The 17,219-nt window shown below is 42.7% G+C and overlaps 1 protein-coding gene and 1 long non-coding RNA gene across 2 annotated transcripts; one reads left to right on the top strand and one right to left on the bottom strand.

Annotated features, from left to right (window-relative positions):
- Window positions 1-599: 599 nt before the first annotated feature.
- LOC150056706 (uncharacterized) lies at window positions 600-5,950 on the top strand. The gene is made up of 3 exons (XR_016537083.1): window positions 600-682; window positions 764-943; window positions 5,869-5,950. It is a non-coding gene; the product is annotated as an uncharacterized LOC150056706 (long non-coding RNA).
- Window positions 5,550-13,821, bottom strand: Tex30 (testis expressed 30). The gene is made up of 6 exons (XM_090341905.1): window positions 13,717-13,821; window positions 10,034-10,104; window positions 9,123-9,353; window positions 7,270-7,321; window positions 6,661-6,866; window positions 5,550-6,022 (listed from the first exon to the last, which is right to left on the bottom strand). Exons 2-6 carry the CDS (start codon window positions 10,046-10,048, stop codon window positions 5,849-5,851), a joined length of 678 nt encoding a protein of 225 aa, XP_090198031.1. The 5' UTR covers window positions 10,049-10,104; window positions 13,717-13,821; the 3' UTR covers window positions 5,550-5,848.
- Between the last annotated feature and the right edge of the window lie 3,398 nt (window positions 13,822-17,219).

Genomic DNA, 17,219 nt, shown 5'->3' with positions numbered 1-17,219 from the left:
CTCACAGCAATTTACTTTAAGCAATATTGCAAGTTCACTGGTGAAACACAGCACTAGAAGATCTTTAAATTTAGAAATTATTAATTTCACAAAAAGCAAAATAATTCTGTATGTTCTCTAAATTTTATCACTGCCATATCATGTGAAAGTGTAGAATAAATTTAAATTGGTAGGAGGCATTTGATCAGAACATTACTACCAGTAATAGTGTATTCTACATTTATTTGTGGCCAAGACAATATAGTCCTTTGTTAGAATGAAGGTAGGTCTGATAGATGTAGCAAATAAAAATATTGGGTGCCCACTTTAAATTCAAATTTCGCTAAATAGGTTTTTAGAAGAAGTAATAACTTGTCTTTTAAGAAACTGCCAGATTTCTTTTTCTTAGAGCACTAATCTTTTCATTTCTTTTGCTACAGGGTTCTCTTTTAATTTCTCCTACAATACAGTAGTATATTGTGCTGAAAACCAAATTTAGATTCTGTAATGACTGCCTGGTTAGTTGCCTTTTACCATACCTACAGTAATTTTAAAGAGCTACTTGTGATGTGCTTTCTGATGTCAGAATTGAAGGGTGGGGCAGAAGCAGAACTAAGTATGCTTATCTTCCCTAAGTCTACAAAGGTAGAACTGGAAGCTTACTGAGAAAATATAAGTTCAGTCAGGATAGAGCAGACTAGAGGTGAAAATTTTCAACACTACTTTGGATAGAGTATAATTTCCCTTGGAAGATGTAATTAATATTTCCTTTGGCTTCCCTTAGGTAAACTGAGGAAAGAAGCAATCATTTTATAGTAGTAAACCATTCAGGCAAGCTGTTCTGAGAAAGATGTACTGAGCTCTTACATTCTGTAGTGGGGATCATGAGACCAGTGACACATTCTAGAGGAAATTTCATCTGTTTAAGTCTGCTGAACGGGTCTCCTCAGGTCTAATTCTGATGGTAGGTTTTGTCTTTGGGAAGGATTGTTCTCCAGAATGCATGGTAGGATACTCATTAGCTCTGGAAGAAACCACAAGTACTCTGAATTGTTCAAGTGCTATGGTAACGTATATACCTATTCCCCATCCCTGTCTCGTCTTCATACACACAGAGTGATTTTTACTAAAAACTTTTCCTTCTTAGGCTTTTTTCGTTATTATTTGGGGATTTGGGGCAGAGGGGATTGAATTTAAGGCCTCACACTTTTGCAGCCACAGGCTCTTTACCACCTGAGCCACACCTCTAGCTCATTTGTGTTGCTTTATGTGAAGCTGTGAACTTTGTTTGTAGTAAGGACGGCAGGCAAGTGACACTGCCCGGCCACTGAATCGTCCCCATAACCCACAGGTATTTACCACGACACCTTTAGCCACTGGTTGAGATAGGAGTCTCAGATACTTCTTTTTATCTAGGCTGGCCTCCAATTCTGAAGCCTGGATTTCCAGTTCCCAAGTAACTAAGAGTATAGGCTTGCACCACAACAACCAGCTACGCTTTTAAACTTTTATTTGGCTTAGGGTATATTGTATGTTTAGGGAGGTATTATATTAAGATACTCAATTCCTTTTATCAGATTGCAGATAGTTAATATTAGATAAACCAGAGGTACCATAAAGAGAATTGTGGAGTTTTTGTTTTTTAATAAGAGAAAGTCTGAATAACAGGTATATAAAATAAAAGCATAGGGGCCAGGAGTGAGTGCCTAGTGGTAGAATGCTTGCCTTGCATGCACAAAGACTTGGTTCAGTTCCTCAGTAACACATACGCAGAAAAAGCCAGATGTGGTGCTGTGGCTCAAGTGCCAGAGCTCTAACTTTGAGAAAGTCCAAAGACAGTGCTCAGGCCCTGAGTTCAAGCCCCAGGACTAGAAAAGAAAAAAGAGAGAGAAACAAATAAAGCATATCATTTCACTTGGTGTTTCCAAGACAGATGGGATCATGGAAAACATATCAATGCTTAATAAGAAAGCATTGGAACTGACCACAGAAGGGGAAAAAATAGTGATCCCTCACTTATCACAGGAGTTATGTTCCAGAGACCCCCACGGTAGGTGAAAACCTGAGGCCCACAGCAGTGCATTGTAATCCCTCACCATATTAAGGTTCATTTATTGCTATTTTGTGGCTTTTTACATATAGCAGGAGTTTCTGCAGTGTAACTGCCTCCAGAAGTAAGGCAAGGGATCACCATTTACACATTCCTATTAAAAACAAAAACCCAGGCAATACAGTGAACCATAATATAGTGTGGAATGACTGTATTATGGGAATCTGAAGAGATACTCAGAAATCATTCAAGCAGGGATGTAAACTTGTTTCAAATCCTTAAAGGGTGAGCAGGATTTGATAGAGAAGAAAGTTTCAGGGAGAATAAAGAAGGAAGACTGGTTTTTTTTGTTGTTTTGTTTTGTTTTTTGGCCAGTCCTGGGCTTGAGCTCAGGGTCTGAGCACTGTCCTTGGACTTTCTCAAAGCTAGAGCTCTACCACTTGAGCCTTAGCACCACTTCCGGCTTTTTTCTATATATGTGGTACCGAGGAATTGAACCAGGTCTTCATGCATGCTAGGCAAGCACTTTAACCACTAGGCCAAACTCCTGGCCCCAGGACTGTCTTTTTAATAAAGCTGTATAATGAGGAAAAGCCAAAAGTTAGATAGTCTCCTCTTATAGATCCAGGTTGGCTTCAAATTCAAGGTACTGGCATTACATGTGTGTGCATCATGACACATGCCGTTTTCCATCAAGGATTTGGTTTGAAAATAGCAATGGGTTTGTCAAAGTAAGAAGACAAAAAATAGGGAAAATCAAATAGGCTACTGTAGTTCACCCAAATTAAGAATAAGAGTCATGGCAGGGAAAATGCTAAGAAGAGCTAGACTTTTCAGTCCCAAATTTAGCAACTGTAAGAAAGCAAATGGGTTCATCTCTGAACTGGTTGAAGACAAAGTTCCTCCACCCTGGCACAGCCTGATCACATTTGCAATACTCCTGTCTTCTAGTCAGAATCCCCTAGTCCAGTTTCTAGACACTGCCAAATGCCCAGCAGTAGGTACAGTCCCCGGTAAGCAATGCTGGTCTAGATGAGAGGTTGTGATGAACTGCTTCCCAACTAGGCTGACTTTTTTTTTTCTTTTCCAGTCCTAGAATTGAGCTCAGGGCCTGAGCACTGTTCTTGGGCTTTCTCTAGGCTAGAGCTCTATCACGTGAGCCACAGCACCACTTCTGGGTTTTTCTACATATGTGGTACTGAGGAATCAAACCTGAGTCTTCATGCATGCTAGGCAAGCACTCTAGGGTGGCTCTTTTAACAGTAAGCACAAACCTGAAAGGGCTGAATAATCTCCTACAAGATGTGGCTTATCTGCAGCCGTAGAAATATCATATCTTTCTCAGTTTCTCTAACCATGATCAGGGAATCACATAATATCAAGCTATTACATTAAGGAACGTAGTTTATGCATCACTCTGGACTAGGTCAATTTCTAAATGGCTATCTATCATCCTTGTAATTGAAGTACTTATCTCTGGCCACCCATGTTATGCTTGTATTCTAATTTTATAAATTTAACTATCCCAGCTGCAAAGTGTGGTTAGTAACTTCATACATCCACAGAAGTCATGTATGGTCTGTGTGTGTGAACACACATGCACTTATACTTGTAGTGGTGCTTGAATTCAAGGTCTGGGTGCTGTCCTTCGGCTTTTTCACTCAAGGATAGTGGTCTACCTACCTACCTACCTACCTACCACCTAAGCCACAGTTCCCCTTCCAGCCTTTATGTTTTTGGTGGCTAAATTGAGCTAAGTCTCCTGGACTTTCCTGTCCAGACTTGCTTTAAACTACAATCTTCAATCTCAGCCTCCCTAGGCAGCTAAGGATTAACAGGCATGAGCCAGCAATACCCAGCTTGTAATATGTTCTCATTTGCATTATGCTGTCCTTTTTATTTTCCATTTTTAAAAATAAATTTACTAGTATTCATAGTATTACTCCCCTTTGGTTTATAATGTTTATACTTTTTTGATAGCGTTGGATTTGTTTTCCATTCCTAGCTTTTGGTATCAGCAATTGTTTTAAAATTTCATGTGAACTGTTTGCATACTGTATGTCTGCCGGGTGTGGTGGCTCACGCCTGACATCCTACCTACTCTGGAGGCTGAGATCTAAGGATTGAGGTTCAAAGCCAGCCTGGGTACTAAAGAAACTGAGACTCTTATCTCCAACTAACTACAACGGGAAGTGGGGCTGTGTCTCAAGGGGTAGGGTGGTAGCCTTGAGCTGGAGCTCAGGGACAATACCTAGGCCCAGAGTTCAAGCCCCATGACCGCCCCCACCCCCCTACACACAAATTTATGTCTGCTGGGCACTGGTGGCTCACACCTATAATACTAGATACTCAGAAGGCTGAAAGTTGAGGACTGGCTCAAAGCCATTTTGGGCAGAAAAGTCCATGAGACTCTTAGCTCCAAAGCTGAAAGTGGTGATGCGGCTCAAGTAGCAGAGAGCTAGCCTTCAGTAGAAAAGCTCAGGGACAGCATCTAGGCCATGAGTTCAAATCCAAGGACTTGCACCAAAACTTAGAAAAAAAAAACAAGTAAAAAAGGGCCAATGATATGGCTGGTTCAGTGGAATTATGCTAACCTTGTAGCCTCCCACTAAACTATTCCTTGCTATAAATTTAATGTCAACTTTGTAGGATATATACATATATATATATATATATATATATATTATATATGAAGTCCAGCTCAGGAGATAATCTGATTTTCCCAAGACAAATTGATGCTAACTCTATTCCTACGTAAGTAAAGCACACATTAGTTTATTTTTCCACTTTGTGTGTGTGTGGGGGGGGGTCCATCATGGGGCTTGAACTCTGGGCCTGGGCACTGCCCCTGTGCTCTTCAGCTCAAAGCTACCATTCTACCCCTTGAGCCACAGCCCCACTTTCAGTTTTCTAGTGGTCAATACTATGTTTTAAGCACCCTTTACTAAAATCTGCAAACCAAATAAAGCTTGATTCCCATCAGGCATTAAGTAAACACTGCTTGAATGGGAATTGTTTACTTCAAACTAAAAATAGTGTTCAGGGTCCTACATCTAAATGGACTGCTATTCCTTTTCCAGAGAATTCATTAAAAAAAAAAAGACATGGAAAATTGTATATGTTCTATGTTCTGCCATTCTCTATCTCTATTTGATGTAGAAAAGTAAGTGGGATTGAGCATATTCTGCCAAGCACTCTAACACAAAGCTACATTACGAGTCTTTTCTCTATTTTTTTTTTTGTGCCAGTGCTGTGGGTTTGAACAAAGGGCCTGGGCACTGTCCCTGAGCTTTTGTGCTCAAAGCTAGAGCTCCACCACTTGAGCCACAGCCCAGGCCCACTTTCAGCTTTTTGATGAGTCATAGGATTTTTTGCTCAGGTTACCTTCAAACTGCAATCTTCAGATCTCAGCCTCTTGAGTAGCTAGAATTATAGGAATGAGCCACCAGCAATTGGTGTTTCTCTCTCTCTTTAAATGAAGCATACCTTCTCTGGCTCATTTCAATAAGACAAAACACCATTGTAACAAAATTCAAATGTTTAATTTTTTTTCCAAAACTTAACTATACTAAAGAAAATAAATTATATTTAGACCACCTTCAATATTGTACATCATCTTCATACAACTGTAACAGTGCTTTCAAAAGACATTTTGTAAAGGATACTTCACAATTAAAATGTGTTTCAAAAATAGGGCAACATTAAACAATAGTCTGAAATATGTCTCATCATAATGCTGAGAGGTATACTGTTCTTTGATGAAGAACAATATCTGTACTCAAAATTTGTACGCAAATAACAGCTGTTAGCTAAGGACAATTATTTCTTGTCCATTCCAGTGATTTCTTGGATCCAAAACAAAATCTGTGTATTTATTTCTTTGAAAACATCATTTGGTGACCGTCCTTTCACTGCCATGGAATGATTTGCCTTCTCAATCCAGTGGATTTTATTGGGAGCTTTCATTTTCTGTGCCACTTTCTCCAACAAATTCTGAAGGAAAAGAGAAAAGGATACTAGACTAATGCTAAAGGATACTAGACTAATGCTAAAGGATACTAGACTAATGCTAAAGGATACTAGACTAATGCTCTACTGCTTCAATAAAGGGCTCTCTCCCCCAGCTACATTGGCATCCACTCATCAAGTGTTCACTAAATAACTACTCCACACACAACCAGACAATAAAATGCACAAAGGAAGTGGCATCGCCCTTCTCTCAGGCATAAGGATACCAACAAATAGGGTGAACACTGATTACTAACATAAAAATTTAAGAAATTTGAGCCTGTCATTTTTTTCCCCCCAAAAACATTCTTTTTCTCAAGAAAATTAGAAGCTCTAGAAAACAGCACGGGGGTAACACGCAGTAATATATGAATATTGCCAACCCTTTCTTAAGGGTAGGGTTAATCTTGTAACAATCTGCCTGAATGCTGAACTCATAAACCAAATCTACATTCTAGTAATGTCAAAACCATTTCCCAAAAAAGAATCAATGCATTTACCAACTCTCTTTTCCAAAGACATGAAAAAGCCAGTTAGCATTTTTTTCTGAGATGAAATGCTCCAGCTAATCTTGCTCCTATTTCTCTCACTCTTTCATTCACACACCCTGAGTTCTAATTCACCTTTTCACACATTTCATCGGCTGAGCCTGACACAAAGAGTACGGGGTCTTTTAAACGAAACAGATCTTCATCTCTGAGTTTCTGCTGCTGCTTTGGATGATGCAGTGGGTAGGAGATACAAATGAGACCTCTAACAAAATCATTACCATCTTCTGGTTCACTATGACACATCACAGAGGCAGCCGCTCGTGAACCCATGGAACGACCTAAAATCAATCAAAAGGAAGCTCAGTCTGGAATAGAAACAGTCACAAAAGAGAAGCAACAATGGTGTGGGCAAAATTATGAATCTATTTACTGCTGTTCATATTTGCTCACTGAAAAAATTAATCATGAAAAACTACAAACTGACACAGCATAAATGATGTTTCTAAAAAATTATTTTTCTGAAATAATTCATGGAATCCCTACTTGCAAGAGAATGAGTCTAGGACAGAACAACACTGATCTTCAAGTTACAATACATATTTAGGTAAGATTTAAATTTGTTTTAAGCATATAAGGTATTTTAACTTCAAGGAGGTTACTTACCAAAACAAAAGTATTTAACTTATTACTAGTTATATTAAAATGGATAGTTAACAAATATTCAAAAACATTGAAACTTACCTCCCAGAAAAACACCTGCAAGTTTGTATTCTCCTGAGGTCTTTAGGTAATTCTAGATAAATCAAAACACCACCAAAGGGGGGAAAAACATTAATTTTTATCTTAAAAAACATTTCACTTAGCATTACTAATAGGAATGAAAAGTTGCATAAAAATAACCATTAAAATCTTAAAAGGATTCTTCTTGAAGAAGGTCCATAGTGGGTCCCTCTTCTGAGAACTGTTTACTATTAAATCCCATGCTGGGTATTACAGTTGGCAAATGTAACAGAAAAAGAGTAGAGTTAGCCGGGTGCTGGTGGCTCAAGCCTGTAATCTTAGCTACTTAGAAGGCTGAGATCTGATAACCTGATTGTAGCCAACCCAGACAGGAAAGTCCATGAGACTCTTATCTCCAATAAACCACTCAGATAAAGCCAGAAGTAGAGCTGTGGCTCAAGTGCTAGCCTTAAGCAAAAGAAGCTCTAGGGCTGGGAGTTTGGCCTAGTGGTTAAAGTGCTTGCCTAGCATGCTCGAAGACCTGGTTCGATTCCTTGGTACCATATACTTAGAAAAAGCCAGAAGTGGTGCTGAGGCTCAAGTGGTAGAGCTCTATCTATCCTTGAGAAAAGTCCAAGGACAGTGCTCAGGCCCTGAGCTCAAGCCCCAGGACTGGCAAAAAAAAAAAAAAAAAAAAAAAAGCTCTAGGTTAGGTGAGTTCAAACCCTAGAAATGGCCAAAAAAGAAAAAGCCAATATTTTTATAAAACATTCAAGTGCTAACTCTGTGTGTGTGTGCTGTACCACTTGAACTACATACAGTTTATTTCCAGCTTTTTGTGGTTAACTGGAGATAAGAGTCTTAGGAACTTTCCTTCCTGGCTTCAAACCCCAACCCTCAGATCTCAGCCTCCTGATTTGTGAGGATTTCAGGCATGAGCCACCAACCCCTGTAAGCATTAACCTACTTTTAAGGAACCATTTTAAGAGAAGCCTAGTAAAAACTTCCAATCTATACTAAATTTGATTTTTATAATATTAGCAGTTAAATAGAGTAAAATAAATTTCAACCACACGCTGGTGGCTCATACCTGTAATCCTAGCTACTCAGGATGCTGAGATCTCAGGATTGCAGTTCAAAGCCAGCCAAGGCAGGAAAGTCTGTAAGACTCTCATCTCCAATTAACCACTAGAAAATCAAAAGTTGCACTGTGGCCCACAGTGATGGAGCGCTAGCCTTGAGTGAAAAAGCTCAAGGATAGCACCCGAGCCCCAAGTTCACGCCCCACAACTGAAGGGGGGAAAAAGAAGAAATTTCAGATTTGAGCTTTATGTAGGGGTTATAACCAATGTTTCTAAACATAGAAAATAATGTCATATTTATGCATGCACAATATGTAATCAGAGTATCAGAACTATTTCTAAAGTTATTTTAGTGAGAAACGTCTAGTATTCTGAGCAATGTCAGGAGAACCATTTATGAAGTAAGAATGCATCACTATGAACTGATGGCAAAGAAATAGCCTCCAGATATTGATGAGTTTCTAAGGACATTCATTTATTTAAAAGTTTTTTTTTGGGGGGGGGTCAGTCCTGGGGCTTGAACTCAGGACCTGAGCACTGACCCTGAGCTTCTTATGCTCAAGGCTAGCACTCTACCACTTGAGCCACATGCCACTTCTAGCTTTTTCTGTATATGTGGAATCGAACCTAGGGCTTCAAGCATGGTAGATGAGCACTTTACCACTAAACCATATTCCCAGACCCTAAAAGATTTTAAAAACTAAAACCAAGTAATTGCTAACAAAATGTCTTACATTACAAAGCATTTAAAAAAGAATCTTCCTGTAGGTAAATATGAAGAAATTTTCTTACCAAAACTGCTTTATATGCTTTAATTCTATGTACAATATTAAGGCCTTTACAGGTAAATCTCAGGCAAAAAAATCCATGGGTTGCCAGATGAGATGACAGTGACATCAAATGAGGAAGATTCATGTCTCCGGATGCCCCATGTGTAAGGATGACCCCATACACTAAGCTTCTGCTAGGCACCAAGCACACAGCATCTAGTAATTTATTTCCAAAAGGTATTTTCAATTTAACCTGAAAATAAAGAGAATAAAGGCATTAAGTCTTGTCTATTCCGACAACGGAGTAACAACTCCATGCATTTGTTCTGTGAGGCTCATGATTTAAGTCATGGCCTCCAAATTAAAAAGATACATAATAATTAAACTTAAGAAGAAGAGGTTACTGTATCAGATACTATAAGCAATTTCTATGTGTTTAATCTTTAAGGCTTTATAGTTAAGTTCTATGACTCGAGTACTGTTATGATGCCGATTATAAAGAGGAGATACAGCAGGTGAAGTAACTTGCTCAGGTTATAGAGCTAGAATTCAGTAAGTCTCTACCAGAGTACATTCGTCTTCTGTGTGTGGCTTGAACTCGGGAACTACGCTGTGCTGAGCTTTTCTGTTAAAGGCTAGTGCTGTACCACTCAAGCCACAGCTCACCATTGGCTTTTTGGTGGTTCATCATAGATAAAAATCTCATGAATTTTTCTGCTTAAGCTGGCACCCAACCATGATCCTCAGACCTCAGCCACCAGAGTAGCTAGGATTACAGGTGTGAGCCACGGGTACCAGGCCCCAAATCCATACTCTTATATATGAAATGTTATACTGTGTCTAACAGTCCAAGTTGAAAGTAATTACTCTGAAGCCATATCATTACCAAAAAAAGAGAGAAACCCAAAGATAAAGATTATATGAAAATATTACCTCTGTATGAGTCATTTTCACTCGTGAGTAAACCTAAGGATCATTACATCTGGGAAGCCAAGGACATCTCCCTGAAAAGAAGATGGTGCTGTGAAAGGTAAGTTGTCAGACATGGATATGACACCAAAGCGAGGAGTCACACCACATTAAATAGTTGAAATAAACACATTAGAACCAGTTCCCTAAAAATTGATTAAAAATTTATATGTATATCAACCAAATATATGGGTACTTTATTACAGAGAGTTTGCTGGGTTGGCAAATGCTATATAAGTTAGAGCAAATATGACATAGAAGTCTTAAAATAGTTCAAAGTAGGATGCTGTACATCTTGGCAAAATAAATTACACTCTCAACCAGTTTCAGCTTACTTTCTCCTTTATTATTACTGTCTTGACCCTTTCCTGTAGTGACACATGACTGCAGTGTTTCCCACCAGGCATGGCAAGCATCTTCATCTTGCTGACCCTGGGTCCTGGCTATGTGAACTGCGTTTACAGCACTTGTTTCAATGTGCCACTTCTGAATTGAGACAAGGAAAATTCCTAGAAGCTCTTTAAAATTTCCATCAGAGCCATGAGAAAAGTATGTCATTTTGCATTTTCAACTTGGATCTCAGATTTGAAGTCTTCCCCTTCCCCCCAACCAAAAAAAAAAAAAAAATCACTGGTGTCTAGCTTAATCCATCCATAACTAAAGACACAGCTGACCTAAGGATGGTGTGCACAAAATGTAATCCATTAGAATACTGAGACTTATGTAGTATTCCTTTACATTATGAAAGCTTTTATTTTTCAGATTGTTGGCATCAGAATCTCCATTATTCATCTGCCCCATTGAAATTCATCTATTCACTAATAGGCAACAACAAATGGTTCAAATTTCAAAATATACTAAGCAAGACATTCCATTCTGGTCACTCATTCAAAACCCCTCCCCAATATTATCCCAACGTTACTAATTCGTATATCCATCCAGGCAGTACTATACTTAACATTGTTTTCACAGGGGCTTACTCCTAGAACTGCGTTGTCAAACTTTGTTCCTTAAAATACATTTGATTTTTAAGTAGGTTATATATATACCTGCCACAATTTTTGTTTTTTTTCTTCCTTGTCCTGGTCCTTGAACTCTCAGTCTAGAAACTTTTCCTAAGCTTTTTGCTCAAGGCTAACTTGAGCTACTGCACTACTTCCAGCTTTTTCTTTAAGTGGAGATAGTTTCATGGACTCTGCTGCCCTGGCTGGCTAGGAACCATGAGTCTCATCTCAACCTCCTGAATAGCTGTGATCCATCAGCACTTGGCTAACACAAAATTTTAAAACAACAACAAAAAGTGAGTATCTTTTCACTCTTCTAGCAATCCAATTCTTTTCCAGAAGCAATCACTATGGTCAACTGTGCATCCTTACTTAACCCTCTTTCACCAATAATTCTCAATTCTATTTGAGCCTGGAAAGTATTAGTCTGACTGCACAGTTTTGGAAGTTAACAAAAGGGGAAGAAACACAAGCTAGTCTTCTTTCCTATAACATACTCAAATAATTCACTATGCCTTGCATCCTCCAGTTCAAAATCTTATCTTCTCCATTATAATACAAATCTTCCCATTATAAACCAGTTGCCCAAGAATGAAATGCAGAGTTCACCTACACTTTTTTTTTTTTGCCAGCTGTGGGACTTGAACTCAGGGCCTGAGCGCTGTCCTTGGATTTTTCTCAAAGCTAGCATTCTACCACTTCAGCCACAGCACCATTTCCAGCTTTTTTCTACGTATGTGGTACCAAGGATTCAAACTCAGGCCTTTGTGCATGCTAGGCAGACACTCTACCACTAGGCCAAACTCCCGGCTCTGATCACCTACACTTTTATTCAAGCTGCCCAAGCTGTCACTACCCTCACTAACAGTGGCAGAGGTGTGCAGTGACTCCCAAGTTCTGTGCATGTTGAAGAATGTTCGATGCTTTTTGAAGGATGGCTGCATAGCAGCCCTTCTGAGAGGTTTAGAATTATGTTCATGTCTGCTAAGACAGCTGCTTTCTAGACTTCATCATTTTATTGCTTTTCCCTGTAGCCCACACTCTCTATCCCTGTGGGCTTGTCTTTAAAAATCCCTTCATTAGCTGAACTCTGGTGGTCATACCTGTAATTCTACCTACTCAGGAGACATATGAAGCCACACAGGGAATGAAAATCTGTGACTTTTAAAAAACTGCAAATACTGGGGTTTAAACTCTGGGCCTGGGTATTATCCTGGAGCTTTTGTGCTCACAGCTAGCTCAGTGCCACTTAAGCCATAGCTCCACTTCCGCCTTTTGGGGGCTAATTGAAGATGGTGCCTCACATTTTTCCTGCCCAGACTGGCCTCAAACTGCTACTCTCAGATCTCAGCCTCTTCGGTAGCTAGGATGCTAGGATTACAGGAGTGTGACCTTTTTTTTTAGGGGAGTGGGGTGGGGTGGGGAGGTCATGGGGCTTGAACTCTGGGCTCTGTCCCTAAGCTCTTCAGCTCAAGGCTACCACCCTACCGCTGGAGCCGCAGCCCCGCTTCCGGTGTTCTAGAGATGAACTGGAGATGAGAATCTCTCATCCTTTGGTGCCCGGGCTGGGGCTTTTGAACCTCGGTGCTCAGATCTCAGCCTCCGGAGCAGCCAGCCTCACAGGCGTGACCCACCGTTGCCAGGCGTTCCGTCTGTGTGATTCTTATCCCCAAATAACTAACGGAAAGCGGGGGGGGGGGGTGGGGGGGAGCTGTGGGGCTCGAGCCAAGCCCCGGTACCTGCAGGATGCACACACAAAGGCAACCCCCCTCCACCCCCCCCACTCTTCACTCCTGGAGATTTCAGGTCGGGGGGGTGGAACTGGACGCAGGTTTTAATCTCTAATCTCAAACGGAACGCCCTGGCTTCCTCCCGGGCGCGCGGGTTCTGCGGGGGGCGGGAGAGAAGCAAGCCAAGTCTCGACTCCCCTCCAGGCCGTGATGCACACGGCTCGCTCACGGCGGGCCCCCGTCCCCCCCGCGCGCCCCTCGCCTGCGGCTCGGGATACCCTCGCCTCGACGCACCCCGCCCTGCACGAGTCTAGGTTTTAATCCTGGGCTGGTGTCATCGTGGGGGGAGAAGCCAGGGGTTCGGTCGGCGCCCCGGGTACAGGGGAGGCGGGGTGGGGGCGGGGAGGACGTGTGGGGAGCGGGAGGCACCGGGTGCCCCATTTCCAGTGGGCATTGACAGGCGGGTCCTAGTGTAACGTGACGACGACGGGGCGCCCGGCGGTGGTGGTGGACCCTCCCCGACCCCCCCCCCCCGCCACGAGCTCAACGCGCAGCTCCGGGCTGGGGGGGGGTCCCGAGCCGCCCCGCGCTCCGCCCGCGGGGAGCTCCGGCCCTGACCCGGCTGCCGGGCCGAGCGCGCCGGGCCCCGCTCCAGCCCCGGGCCCCGGGGCCGGTCCGGGCTCACGCGCGCGCCCCGGGCCGGGGAGGCGCCCGCCGCCCTCCGGATCGCCCCGCCACGCCCGGCCCCGCGCCCCGCCGCGCGCCGCCGCCCCCCGGGCCGCACGGACGGCGCCCCGCGTCCGCCCAACAGCCGCGGAGGAGGAGCGGCCCCGCGAACCCCGCGTGCCCGGACGGCCGCGCTCCCCGCCCCGCACGAAGGCCGCCCGCTTCCAGCGGCCACCGCCGCGCCTACCCGGGAAGGCGAAAGAGTGGCCGCCGGCGCCCAGGCGTCCGCGCTCTCTTCGGGGGAGCCGACGAGCGCGCTCGAAGCGACCGCCGCGCCGCCCCCCGTCAGCGCGGGCCGTTACCGCGCACGCGCGTGCAGGCCCCGCCCCCGGCCCCCAGGGGCTGCGCCGCGGAGCACGCCGGGAGTGGGAGTTTTCCAACCGCCTCAGCTCAGCTTCCGGCAGCCGCACGAGAGCCCGCGAGAGCGCGCGCGGGAGGGGGCAGCGGCGGGAGCGCGCGGTGAATCGGCGCACGTGGCGGGGTCGCCCTGTGAGTGGGGCGGCAGAGCCAACTCCGACCTGCCTGTCAGATACGTGGAGGATACACCCCAGTTCACCATGTACTCTCAGCCCCTCCCGTCGAGCATCCGCCCACCCGACCCCTCCCGTCGAGCATCCGCCTCCCCCGGGCCCTCCCGTCGAGCATCCGCCTCCCCCGGCCCCTCCCGTCGAGCATCCGCCTCCCCCGGCCCCTCCCGTCGAGCATCCGCCTCCCCCGGCCCCTCCCGTCGAGCATCCACCTCCCCAGGCTCCGGAAGGGCCCCCCTCCCCTCTACCTGGCTCTGGCTGCTCCAGTCCTCAGAGAGGCCAGGGGCTGAACCCTTTGCCTTGGGGCCTTCATGAAGAGGAACTGTGGCCCAAATGGTAGAGTACCAGCCTGGAGCACAGAACTACTGAATTTGACAGAGCAGACACACACACAGACAGTCACACACAGAGACACAGACAGACAGACAAACACACACTGACACACACACACAGAGACACACACACACACAGACACAGAGACACACACACCCAGACACACAGAGAAAGAGACACACAGACACACACACAGACAGACATACAGAGACACACAGACACAGACAGACACACAGAGACAGACACAGACACACAGAGACACATACACATACAGAGACACACAGACACAGAGACACACACAGACACACAGAGACACAGAGACAGACACACACAAAGACATACTCAGACACACCCACAGAGACATACACAGAGACAAAGACACACACACACACCACTAGAGGTTGTTACCATACAGCAGCCATCACCCCCCCCCCCTTTCCAGGCTAATGCTCCCCTGTGGATGTGTTTCCTGCTGGGACTGACTGTGAACTCTCTCATGTAGATAAGGTGGTTGCCAGTGTGTGTGTGTGTGTGTGTGTGTGTGTGTGTGTGTGTCTGTGTGTCTGTGTGTGTCTGTGTCCTGTGTGTGTTAGCTGCATCTCCTATGTAGGGAATCACCCCAGGCAGGATGTCCTGAATGGTTCTTTCCCGTGTTCTCTTCTGTCCCAGTTCATCATAAGGAAATGAGCTCCTCAAAACATTTACTCATTTTGTGTATGTATCCACTAACCAATAGATGACCCTATGACTTACATCTATTATTTGGCTATTATGAATAATATTGCTACATCATTCCAAGAGGTAGAGGTGAGGCAAGTAGTTGAGGTAGGAAGAGACTAAGCTACTAGATAGGAAGATGGAGAAGAGTCCCCAAGCCAAGGAATGCAAGGAATGTAGCACTAGAAGCCAAGAGGCCAGGAAAAGCATGCTCCCCCAGAGGAACTGGCAGGGCCAACACCTTGACATCAACTCAAACACACTGATTTTAGACACTGACATCCAAAATTGTTTTGAAAACATCCTTGTGTGTTGTTTTGGAATACAAAGTCTGTGATCATTTTGTTGGTGGTGGTAGTCATGGGGCTTGAACTCTGCTGTGGTCATTTCTTATGGCAGCAAAAATAAACTAAAAGCTGAACTTCATATATGTTTATATGTAATGGAATATTTTGATTTTTTTAAAAAACATTGAAAATGTTAAAAATTATTTGTACCTTATGAGCTGCACAAAGCCAGGTGGTGGGACAGATTCTGCTTGTGGGTTGTTGTCTGAACTATCCTAAATCAAACATTGTCACAATGAACATTGGTCCGTATTAAAGTAATACTGCAGAATAGCCATGGACATTGTGTCATATTAGAATGATACTGATGGACTCCATTGTGCATTCATGCAGGTCAAACAGTGTAATGAAATATTTCATTTCAACAGACATCACAAAAGCATCCAATAAAATTCAGAGCCTTTCCTGTGAGAAGCTTTCATAAATTGGTAGAGGAAAATTTAATATGTTAATAGTGCTTTTAATTATAAACTATAGAAAACATCTTAACAGAGGAAAAGCAGTAACATTTCATCATCCTATCCATTTATTATAATCCATAATGACCTTATTTGTTTAGTTTCCATTCTTTTTCCCATCAGAGATAACCATTTGCTGTTCAATCTTTAGAGCCTCGTACAACATCTGGCACACAAGACATTCAACCAATAATTGTTGAATGAATTTCTATTTGTGATGAGTAACTTTTATATGTCACTATGGCTTGGCCTGGGTGTATATCTGAACATTAGTCTGGATATTTCTGTGTGTGTGTGTGTGTGTGTGTGTGAAATTAACATTAAAGTCCATGAAAGTGGGGCAGATTTCCCTCTCTAACATGGGTAGGTTTTGTCTAACCAGCTGATCTTCAGGGCATCCAAAACCAAACCTAAACTAAAAGGAATTCTACCTGGAGTCAGCCTTTAGGCTGGAACTATAACCATGGTTCTTCTTGAGTCTCTGGGTTCTTGCATTAGACTGCAGAGTTTGGGACTTGCTAACCCTCCAGAAATCTGTGAGCCCACTTCTTAAGAGAAAATTTTACACTTATATCATCTTTTATAGTTCTTTTTTTCTAGAGACACATTCTAACAGATTATGGAATCATGTATGAATGTCTCTTCTTTCAACACAGCCATTCAATAATGTGCTACAACTTCTAGCCAGGGCAATTAAGGATGGAAAATAATTCCAATTATAAATTAAAGTAAGAAAGATACTGTTGCTCTTTTTAAATGATTGGAAGAGAGAAAAAAATAACAGAACAAACAGCTGATCTGATCAAATAGTTTTAAGTGGTTTTGCAAAGCACAGAAATTTCTCCTTTCAAACAGATTAGCTACATAGAAATATAATTTTTTAAAATTCTAATCAAAATAGTATAAAATGTAAGAAATAGTTAAGAGCAAATAAACCTCTGCTGGAGCTGGGGTTTTCATCTAGGATACTGGACTAGAGGATTGAGTCAAATGGTAAAGAACATCTTTCAATTTAGTTGTCTAAGTTTTAAACTTTTTCTGTGTAAATTCTTTTTCATTTTGATTAAACGTAATTCTTCAAGTTAGTACTTTATTATTTTCAATGCAATTGTTAAGTGCTATATTAACTTTATTTTTATTATTATCTGGTATACTGAAATATAGCTGACTTTTATATATTGGTTTTATATCTAGAAAATGCCAGATTTTCTTGATGAATTCCACTTATCTATAGATTTGCTAAGCATATTAGATACCTTCAGGGGCAACTGTACTTACTATTTTTTAAAACAATCCTTCAACTTTCTA

The sequence above is a fragment of the Megascapheus bottae genome, chromosome 11 (assembly GCF_031878675.1).
Source record: "Megascapheus bottae isolate mThoBot1 chromosome 11, mThoBot2.hap1, whole genome shotgun sequence".
Lineage (NCBI taxonomy): Eukaryota > Metazoa > Chordata > Mammalia > Rodentia > Geomyidae > Megascapheus > Megascapheus bottae.
Note: the sequence above shows the minus strand (reverse complement) of the source record. Positions and strands in the feature narration are given on the sequence as shown.